Source organism: Octodon degus, unplaced genomic scaffold (genome assembly GCF_000260255.1).
Source record: "Octodon degus isolate 3935 unplaced genomic scaffold, OctDeg1.0 scaffold00091, whole genome shotgun sequence".
Classification (NCBI taxonomy): domain Eukaryota; kingdom Metazoa; phylum Chordata; class Mammalia; order Rodentia; family Octodontidae; genus Octodon; species Octodon degus.
Genome location: NW_004524667.1, coordinates 9,597,014 through 9,608,358, shown reverse-complemented (window position 1 = coordinate 9,608,358; position 11,345 = coordinate 9,597,014). Strand labels below are relative to the sequence as shown.

Here is an 11,345-nt window from a genome sequence, read left to right as displayed (position 1 = left end):
CCAGGGAAGCACTTATTCTATTGAGCTACCTCCCCGGCCCAAAACTTCTAGTAAGTACAGGAGACAGTAAAGTGTTTGGGGAAGAGCAACTAGTGATTAGCAGGCAATCCTCTGACAAGCACACACAGAAAGAGGAAGCACTCATAGCAGTATGTATCGATTCTGGATCCTAATTGTCACCTCTAAATACATGGGTAGGATAGGCTCCCCGCACCACTCAGGTAATGGTCCTAAGAAGCAACAATAATATGCCGGTGCTAAATATATCCATCCACACACCACAGAGATTTTATTACCGGGCCATGGGTTAGGTAGAAGAATACAGAGAACAGATGATGGGTTTAATAGAAAAGAGGACCTTTTTTATGCTACAATTCCATTTGTTCAAAAATGGTTAATTTATATGGCAAAAGTATAAATTACCCCTAGGCTGGGGATATAGCTCAGTGGTTGTAGACTGCTTACCTACCATGTGCAAGGTCATGAGTTCAACCTGCACGAGTACAAAAAGACAAAAATAAACCTACTCTGGGTAGGCCAAATAGCTCAGTGGATTAAAGCACCTACAAGCAGGCATAGGGGTTGGGAGTTTGATCCCCAGGCCTGCTGTGCTGGCCCCACCTCTGGGGCACACTGAGATGGCAACTGAGACTGGGCATGGTAGCACGCACCTACAATCCCAGCTCTTGGGAAGTTGTTAACAGCTGGATCACTACCAAGTCCAATCTAGTAGAGAGACCCTGAACACACTGTAGACCATTCCCCCCACCAAAAAAACCCCTAAAAAACCCCAAAGCTATCTTGAAAGTTCCTAAAAAAATAATTTTAGATTGAACTGTCACTCAATGCATAACCTGTTTTCCTCCAGCAGTGATGCGATCTCCAGCTAAGATGGAGCAGTCGCATCATAACAGAGCTATGTGAGGTCTGGGAACAATTAAGGGGCACCAATTTTTCAGGTTTCCAACCTAAATCTTGTTTCCTAAGCCCATCTTTGCTTAAAATAGTAGAATAAATTACATACATTGTTCAAATGGTTGCATTTTCTCATTCCCTAGTTTTTTTTTTCATTCCCTAGTTTTTGCCTAGTGCATTTAATTTGCACAAGTCATGAAATAACTTTTTAGAACTTCAAATATCCAAATATTAACCATCAGTAAGCTAACACGTAGAGTATTACTTTCACTAAAAATCCAGTATTTTGACATAAATAAAATTCATAAGACAAAAAGAATGAGTTTACAAACCTTTTTCCTTTCATCAAAGTAGCTTCAGTTTCTGTTTCATCATCACCATTAGGTTTATCTTGAGAAGTTATTACTTTTGTTTTCTCACTTTCTACTACTTTTACTGCTGCCTTAAAAAGTAGTGTATGCAGATAGGAGAGAGAGAAAAGAATGCATTAAGCCAGTTTAAATGAAGATCGCTAAAGTAAATCTTTTGTTTACTGGACGTCATAGCCAAAGTATCTGTTCACCAGTCAATAAAGAGTGTCATGTTATTTTTCATCAGCAATTTTAACAGTGCTGGTAACTACTTCAGTTACCTACTTGGTTTAAAGAACTATAGCGATCTTTCCTAATAGACTTAATAGACACAGTGATGTACAGGCAATTTTAAGAAAAAAAAGATACTTTAAAAATTAAAATTTCAGACATTCCAAAATAAACCACCTTTAATTATGATTTTTTTTTTTGCAGAACCAGGGATTGAACTCAGGCCCTTGCGCTTGCCAGGGAAGCGCTTAATCCACTGACCACCTTTAATTATGATGTTGCACTATAATAACACATTAACTTTTTGAGGCCGAGGCAGAAAAAAAAGTTTTATTTAAAAAAACTTTAAGGGGGCTGGAGAGATGGCTCAGTGGTCTAAAGCAGCTACTTGGAACAAGCTTGGCAAAGCACAAGGACCGCGGTTCGATCCTTCAGCACCACATGCCAGCCAGCCTCGCCCCCTGGTGGGCTGAGCTGGCCACACACACACACACACAATAAATAAATGTAATAAATAAATAAATAATTAAAAAAAATAAAATAAAAAAATAAAAAAACTTTAAAGTAGGCATGGTGACAGGTCTGTAACCTAGAATTCTGAGGGGCAGATGCATGAAGACTGACTGCAAGTTAGACTGACCAGGGGGAGCCTGTCTCAAAACAAAAATTAAAAAAGGGGGAATGTTAAAAAAGAGGAATATAGATCCTTTGGTTCATGAGCGTGATGACTGGGTGTTCATGCCTTATACATGAGATGTGCCTCCCTCAAACCTTGTTACGATGTGGGCATATTACACGTCTGATGTTAAAAAAAAGAAAAAGAAAAAGAAAAAAGAAAAACAGAAGAGGAATGTAGCTTAGTTGTGAAGGCCTAAAATGAATCCTATGCACTGCCAATAAAGGCTGGGGACATAGCTCAGGGATGGAGCACTTGCTTGTCATATACAAGGCTCTGGGCACAATTCCTGATACTGGAAAAACTAAAAAAAACAAGGGGAAAAAATATCCTTCCTGCACTCACCTTTGTTTTTCCTAAAAATATTAAAAATTTTAGAGCTGGGGTAGCTCAGTTGTCTAAAGTGCCTGTTTGGCAAGTTTAGGTAGGTGCAAGGGAAGACCCTGAGCTGAGCCAGCCAAAAAAAAAAAAAAAAATTTATTGAAAATTCACTTAACACTAAAAATTAATTTTCAATTATTTAATTTATCCTCAATTTCCCTCCTAAGTTTTTAGTCTGAAATTTCCCCAACTCATATTCTTAAAAAAAAAAAAAAAATCACAGGACCAGGTATAACTCAGAGTAGTGCCTGTCATGTGAGAAACCTCAGGCTGTTAAAAAATAAAAGGTAACAAAAATACTATACAAATCACCTACTGACCTTTATGCTTACTAATTTTTATTTTCTGTTCTTCTATAAAACCAGTATGTAAAATCTTGATTAATTTTTGTTTTTGTTTTTTTTTTTTGTGGAACCGGGGATTGAACTCAGGTCCTTGAGCTTGCCAGGGAAGTGCGTATTCCACTGAGCCATCTCCCCAGCCCCTAATTTTGGATATTTTTTATTTTAAATATTCTCTTTTATTAATGTCCAGGTTAGATTTCTTGAAATAGTATACCTTCATTAGAAAAGCTGATGATTTTTCACTTAGCACACAATTCACGTAAATCCTAACTTTCTCCATCATGTGATTGTAGCTAAAATGTTGAAAAAAGGAGTGATACGGATCTTTCTGAGAGATTATCATAAGCAATTTCCTCTCCAACGTCTAAAGAAAACAGGAGAAACAAATTAGTGTAAATTATACAAATAAAATTCAAATAAAAAATCTGTCATTATTTAACTGAAAATAATCACATTATTAATAAGTTCAGAAACAATTAAGAATATAAAACTGTTTTATTTATTTTTTTTTAATTTTATTTATTTATTTGTGTGTGCGTGTGTGTGTGGCCAGCTCAGCCCACTAGGGGGCGGGGCGGGCTGGCATGTGGTGCTAGGGGATTGAACCACGGTCCCTGTGCTTTGCTAAGCTTCTTCTAAGTAGGTGCTTTACACCACTGAGCCATCTCACCAGCCCTTATAAAACTGTTTTAAATGACCAGCCAATCTATATTTTTATGGTCCCCCATCTCCTGTGACCACTTGTTTCTGAATGTTTGATATTTAAAGACATACCCAAGAGGATAAAAACAGTACTGTGGAGCTGGCTACAATGTAGCTTAGTGGTATTGCACTTGCCTAGCAAGCAGGAGGGTTTAAGTAATTCCAGCAATAGCACACACAAAAATGACCCAAACCAAACTAAACTAAACCAAATCAAAATATTTATTGTCCATTGCTCAATTTAAAAATAAAAAAATTAAGGGTCAGTGAGATAGCTCAGTGAACTATGAGCCTGCTTAGGCAAGTGAAGGGATCAGAGTTTATCCGATCCCAGCACCACATGCTGTGCAGGCCTTGCCACCAGGCGCAGGCCTCACCACTAGGTGCGATGAGCTGGCCACGAAGACCTGGTATGGGGGTGCATGCATATAATACCAGCGCTGGGGAGGCTGGTAACAGGAGGCTCATTATGAACTGTGCAGTTAGACCCAGTACAGTACTAAATATATTTTTTAAAATAAATAAATGAATAAATAAATATTATTGCCAGGTGTGGTGAAACATGCCTGTAATCCTAGTACTTGAGAGTCTGAGGCAGGAGGACCACTGTCTCTGTGAGGCCACCCTGCGCTACATAGTGACTCCAAGCCAACCTGAACTACTATCAAGACCCTGTCTCAAAACAAAAGATAGCCAAGGAGATGACTCAGTAGGATAAGCGCTTGACTGGCAAACGCAAGGATCTGAGTTCAATCCCCGGTTCTGCAAAAAAAAAAAAAAAAAAAAGATAACAGGGGGCCGGGGCAATGGCTCAGTGGAGTAAGTGCTTCCCTGCCAAGCGCAAGGGCCTTTGTTCAATCCCCGGTTCTGCAAAAAAAAAGAAAACAAAACAAAACAATAAAAATTTTTAAAAAACCAAACCATTATCCATATGGTTAAAGTCCCTGTTTACTAAAATAATCCAACTGTATTCCATTTCTCTTCCCTTCCCTCTAACCATTACCCTGACTGTAGAATTTCCTTTATGCTTGCACTTCAAATGCATGTATCCATAAATATATAGCACTGTTTAGCATGGCTCTAAGATGATTTCCTATTATCGCCTTTCACAGTCTAAGATTTTCTTGGAGAGTTCAATCAGTGCTGACTATCATATATATTCTACCTCATCCTCCATCTCGGGGAGTGTTAGGGATTGAATCTAGGACCCTTCTACTGAGCTACATCTTCAGCCCTTTTACCTTTTGAGAAAAGATCTTACTAAGTTAGTAAGTTGCCCAGTGTGGACTCAAACTTGTGAAACTCTTGGGTTAGCTTCCTAGAGTACTGGGTCACAGGCCATGTGTCACTATGCTTGGTAAAAACTATAGAACTTATAAAGCCTGGGTTTGATACCAGACCCACTGTTTGAATGAAACCTGGGTTTTTTATTTTGTATTTAAAGCCTCTATGGTTTTAAAAATGTGTAATTAAAAAAAGCAAAGACAGGCATGTTACTGGAAGTGGAATTGGCTAGAATACATGGTTGTAGACTTTGTTAAAAGTTTCCAAAGTTCGGGGCCGGGGAGATGGCTCAGTAGGATAAGCGCTTGACTGGCAAAATGCAAGGATCTCAGTTCAATCCCCGGTTCCGCCAAAAAAACCCAAAAAATAAACAAAAAAGTTTCCAAAGTTCATCTTCAAATTCACATAGTGAAAGAAAAGCCAATTACCCCCCCAAAAAAATCAAATACACCAAATTTACACTATAGGAATTGAACTTATGGCAGTCTAATCATTTCTCCAATTTTTGAATACTGTTCTAAGACTTCTTTTTAAATTTAATTTTTAAGGGCCGACCAGATAGCTCAGTGGACTAAAGGACTTGCTAAGGCACACACAGACTGGGTTTGATCTCCAGTGTGCTGCGCCAGCCATGCCTACGGGGCACACTGAGACAGGGATTGAGACTGGGTGTGGTGGCGTGCACCTGTGATTTTAGTGCTTGAGAGGCTGCAGACAGGAGGAGCACTATGAATCTGATCTGTGTAGTGAGACCCTGTACTAAATAGATTTTTAAAAACTGAAACAAAATTTTACATATAAAAAAAATACAAAATAACAAAAAATTTGAAATGGTAAAAAATTTCACTTAAATATAAAGAATTTGACAATATTTGTTATATTGCACAGTAGTGTCTTCAGATCAGTTAAGCTACATGTATGCAAAATTTGGGGGGAGTTATAACTAATAAAGAAAAAATAATTAAGCATTAACTGCTCCTTTCCACAGACCAGCAAAAATCCAAAGTACAACTATCCAAAGCATCCTTATATACACAGATATCTGTCCTTCTACTGTCCTCATTTCAGTAATTCCTTCCCTTTGAACAGATTCATTCCTTTTTCACTGTATTTATCATTCCTTTTACTCTTTCAGGATCTTATACTAGTAACATAACGGGACATTTGCACATGTGAGTCTGATTTATTTAACTTCAAGGTATGGTTTCTAGCTGCATCCACTTACCATTAAAAAGTCTCCAATTTATCCTTTTTTATAGCTGAGAAATACTCCATTGTGTAAAAATAACACATCTCTTTTATCTACTCAGTTGATAGGCATTTGGGTTGTTTCCAAGATTACCTATGACAATTGCACTGCTATAAAAATGGGTGCACATACATCGCTGTAATGTTTTCAATTCATTTGGAAAAATATCAAGAAGGGAAATAGCTGGGTTGAACGGGACCTTCAATCCTAGTTTTTTGAGAAAACTCCACACTGATTTCCAGAGTGGTTGTACCAGCCTATTCTCCCACCAGCAGTGGGAGGGTTCCCCACAGCCCCACCAGCCATTTGTTATTGGTTAAATTCTTTTTTTTTTTTGGCGGGACTGGGGATTGAACTCAGGCCCTTGTGCTTGCCAGGGAAGTGCTTTTCCACTGAGCCATCTCCCCGGCCCCTGGTTAAGTTCTTGATGATAGCCATTCTTTCTAGGATGAGATAGATTCTCAGTGTTTTAATTTGCATTTCTCAAAATACCAATGATGTTAAACATTTTTTCATGTATTAATTTGCCATTTGTATTTCCTCCTCTGACAAGTATATACTCATCTCAGATGCCCATTTTTGTATTGGATCTTTTTTTTTTTAATTTAATTTTATTTATGTGGGGGGGGTGTGGGTGTGGGCAGCTCAGCCCACCAGGGGGCGGGGCTGGCTGGCATGTGGTGCTGGGGGATTGAACCGCGGTCCCTGTGCTTTGCTAAGCTTGTTCTAAGTAGGTGCTTTAGACCACTGAGCCATCTCACCAGCCCCAGTATTGGATCTTTGAACTTGTGAGGCCTGATTTTCTTTTTTTTTAATTCTTTGTATGTTCTAGATAGAAGACTTCTATCAGAGGAACACTGGCTATAATTCCATCTCAGTTCCTGGGTTATCTTTTCACTCTTGCTAATTTCATTTGACATGCAGATGCTTTTCTAAAGGATGAAATCCCAGCTGTTGATTCTTTTTAAGTATTTCCCATGTGGTCTGGCTTCTGTTGAAGAACTCTCTACTTACCCCTATGTCTTTAAGATTTATATATATCTTTTTCTCCAGATGAAACAGATTCAGCTTCTGTTTTAATATTTAAGTCTTTGATCCATTTTGACTATAGTTTAATGCATGGTGATAGACATGGGTCTAATTTTAGTCTTTCGCCTGTGGAAAACCAGTTTTTCCAGCATCATTTATAAAACAGGCTATTTTTTTTTTTCAGTGAATGTGTTTGGCCCCATTATGAAAAATTAAGTGGTTGAGTGTTTTGTGTTTGTAGCTGTGTCTGCATCTTCTAATCTCTTCCATTGATCCTCAATTTTGTTTTGCTTTTTGCCAGTACCATGCTGATTTTATAACAGTAGATTTATAATTTAATTTCAAGTCAGAGCTTGTGATGTCTTCAGTCTTCCTTTAGTTGCCCAGGATTTCTTTTGTGATTCTGGGTGGGTCTCTTCAGGTTCTAGATGAATTTTAGGAATCGTTCCTCTAGATCTGTGAGACATACTAAATATATTTTAGTTAGGATCACTTTAAATTTGTCTTCAAATTTTGAGTGTGGTCATTTATACAATGTTGGTTCTTCCTATCCAGGAGCAAGGAGTATCTTTCCATTTTCTCAAATCCTCTTTGATCCCTTTTCTCAGAATACTGTAATTTTCACTGTATAAACCTTTTATTTCCTTTGTGAGACTAATTCCTAAGTATTTCTCCTTTTTTTGGATATTATTGTGAAAGGCATGATTTCCCTAATTACTCTTACAGAGCTGTTGTTGTTTGGGTACAGAAATTCTACCCAAATTTTTTTTTTCATTTTATTAATGTGTTTCAAACTTTATCCCCAGGCTTCTCCAGCTTAATTGGCTGCAAAGAATGAATTGTATGTAAGCAAAAACTGAAAAGAGCTGGAGTGTCCAAGGGGCTTGGGCTTAAAAAATATTAGAGATCTAGATTTTATCAGATCCATAAACAAAAACAATTTTAAAAAGCAGTCATAATATAAAATAGCAGCTCCAGTAATTTCTTCCAAGTTTGATGTTTTTCAGAAGCTGACTTAGTTCAGTTTGCCTCATTCTTAGAAGCCTCATCAAAATTCTCCACAAGATCTGGAACCTCATCATCATCCTCTTCTCCAGTAGCAAGCGGTGCTTTTCCATCCACAGATTGTTTGGGCAGAGCTTCAGCCAGTCTCCTTAAACTAGTCAGACTGTCCGCACCAACCTGGTTCAAGATGCCGGGTAGCATTTCTGTCAGTTGTTTCGTCTCAGCATGGCCTGTAATGGTGAAAGTGTTTGCTGCCAGAGATGCCTGAACTTTTGGGTTGTTGAAGTGGATAACTGTTCCCTGGTTTGTAAACATATTCAAACATTCAATACCAGAGATATTGTTTACCCCTAACTTCTTTAATGAGAACTGAAGTTTTTTATCATCTGCTGTGGCCGTTCTATGAACCACCTTCTTCTTTCTGCGAGCAGTTCCTTTCCCACCAATGCGCACTTGTGCCTGCAGTTTGGCAAGTTTTTCCTGGTTCATGATAGTTTCTTTCATCTTGTCGGAGCGGATATGGGGCAGCACGGGGGACTAGGGCTGGCGCTCAGGGGGTCTCGGGCGGACCAGCTGAGATTAGGCACACACATGCGGGGACCCAAGATGGCCTCTACCCAAATTCTGATTGATTTTTGAATGCTGACTTTGTATTCTGCTACATTTCTGCTTTTGGTGATTATATCTACAAGTCTCTTGGTGGAGTTTTTTAGGTCCTCTATGTAGCATATCATGACATCTACAATTAATGATAATTATTCACTTCTTTTCCAAACCTTATTCCTTTTCTCTCACCTAATTCTTTTTCTTTTTTTTGCCATAATTTTATTGATATCTCTCATCTAATTTCTTGCCTACCTGTCTCAATGTTTCATGCATTTTAATTCTTGTATCCTTTTATTTAATGTTTGCATCATTTTTTAAAAAATGTATTTAGTACAGGGTCTACAGGGTCTCACGACACAGATAGGACTTGTAGTGATCTTTCCTGTTTTTCAGCCTCCCAAGCACTGGGATCACAGGTGCACACCACCACGCCCAGTCTCAAACACAGTCTTAGTGTGTCCCAGGGGCGAGGCCGGCACAGCACACCAGCGATGGAATCTCCCCCTGCCTGTGTCTGCCTAAGCAGGTGCTTTAATCCACTGAGCTATCTGGCTGGCCCATATCATTTTTCTATTGTCCTCTATTTTTTAAAATCTGTATCTTTAGATGGGCTAAAGAACCCAGGAATTCTTTCATGATTGTCATTTCTTTTTCGGCTTGAGACTATTTCTGATCTTATTTTTTCTATACCCTGATGGACTGACTTCTCTACTTTAGAGGCGATAGTTCAGAAACTTCAGGTGTGGCTTTCCACATTCTTCTGTCATCTCATAGAGTTGTTCTGGGTGGGCTAGAGGACTGAGATTTCCTTTTGCTCCTTTTGTTTTGGCATTTCTTAAGCTCCCAATGCTCAACAGGACTCAGCAGTGGTGAGAGAACAGTGGCTTGTGGGTCAGTGAGGTTCCCACTACAGTGAGGGTAGAAGGGCAGGGTAGCGCTCACCAAGGCTCTCTCTTCTGGTGGGGGAAATTGGCCTATGTTCAGCAAAGCTTCTGAGCAGGTGGTAGGAGTGGGCCAGATTCACCAGGAGCCCCAGCTGCATGGTGTCTGCCTGAGTTCTCAGATGGTGGGACCAGGTTGTACCAGAACAACCGCCACACCTCCACATTGACACATTCATTCTTATGGGCTACCACTTCTTTACAGATCTGCACATTTCACCCTCTTCCTTTTTTTCTTCTTTTAATTGTTGCTGATACAGGACCTCACTACACAGTTCGGACTTGAAGTGATGCTCTTGTCTCAGCCTCTGTAGTACTGGGATTACAGGGGTGCATCACCACACTCAGTTTTGGGGCCATCACAGCAGGCCTGTTTTTGGGGCTGGCATGACATGTACTGGTGATCAAACTCAGTTCCTTGCAATTTCCCCAGCCTCTTCCCTTTTCTGGAGTTCTACTAGAGGCCAAAAATTGGCCACGACCCCTAAGAATCATTGTCCTTTCAAACACTTGGAAATATGAACCTATCTGTTTCACACATTCTAATTATTCCCGATATTGTTCATTCAATGTTTCCATCATTTTTCTATTCTCTTCTATTTATCTATGTCTTCTTTCGATGTGCTGAGCAGTTCTTGCATGACTGTTGTCACTTCTTTTTTGATCTGATTTATTCTATAGCCTGATGGACTTGTTTAATTCAGATGCTATCATTTCAGAAGTTGAGGTATGTGACTTCCAAGTTCTTCTAGGTCCTTATCTCCTGGACTTGTTCTGAGTGGGCTGGAGGTCTGAGATTGCCTTTTGCTCCTTCGTTTTGGCATTTTTGAAGCTCCCAATAATCACCCAGACTCAGCAGTGGTGGTTGAGGGGTGGAGCATGGGTCAGTAAGGTTCTCATGACAGCGGGTAGGTAGAGTAAGACTCACCAAGCCTCCAGCGACTGGTGAAGGGTGGTGGGCAGCCAAAATTCAGCAAAGCTTCTGCACAGCTGGTGGCTGAACTCACCAGGTCCTGGCCTATGTTCTAAGTGGGTGGATTTCACTCTAGCAGGACCTCCATAATTCTGTGCTGGTGCACACCGGATGGACTCACTAGGTCCCTGTAGCTGCCCAGTGTTCACTTGCATTCTCAGATGGTGGGACAGTGTGCCAGCAGATCCACTGTGCTTCTGCGCCAATGGAGCTAAGACACTTTAATTGTTGCTGGTCTGAAGGATGGGAAGCTGTATTTTAATATATAACTGTATTTGGTATTGCCCTCATGGGCATTAATGAGAGCAGGTACCTTCTCTTAATCTCTTAATGTTTATTGGATATGTTTTCTCTCCCTCCCTCTCGCCTTCTCTCTTTTTTCCTTTCCTCTTCTTCATCCTGAGGACTCAATCCAGAGCATTGTTCACAATAGCAAGCATTCAGCACTGAACTAATTCCCAATCACTGTTGACACAGGTCTCCTATGTTGTGCAGACTGGCCTAAAACTTACAACTGTTTTGCCTAAGCCTTTGGAGTACCTAGATTACATGTGTGTACTGCCTTACCTGATTGTTTTTTCTTTTAAGATACAAGAGTGAAGTTTTCAGTAGTGTGCAATGTTGAAGAGAAGATAAAAAGATAAGGAACCCAGGGGCTG

The 11,345-nt window shown here is 39.7% G+C and overlaps 1 protein-coding gene, 1 non-coding gene and 1 pseudogene across 2 annotated transcripts in view; 1 reads left to right on the top strand and 2 right to left on the bottom strand.

Moving 5' to 3' along the window:
- Terf1 (telomeric repeat binding factor 1) overlaps positions 1-11,345 on the bottom strand; it is a 71,054-nt gene that overhangs the window by 17,123 nt on the left and 42,586 nt on the right. Inside the window, exons 6-7 of the mRNA XM_023722400.1 lie at positions 3,112-3,261; positions 1,248-1,357 (exon numbers count right to left, since the gene is read on the bottom strand). Coding sequence (XP_023578168.1) covers positions 1,248-1,357; positions 3,112-3,261 — 260 coding nt within the window. The remainder of the gene's footprint in view (positions 1-1,247; positions 1,358-3,111; positions 3,262-11,345) is intronic.
- On the top strand, positions 2,200-2,301 carry LOC111818450. The gene has a single exon (XR_002822431.1). It is a non-coding gene; the product is annotated as a small nucleolar RNA U13 (small nucleolar RNA).
- Positions 8,182-8,746, bottom strand: LOC101564217 (annotated as a pseudogene).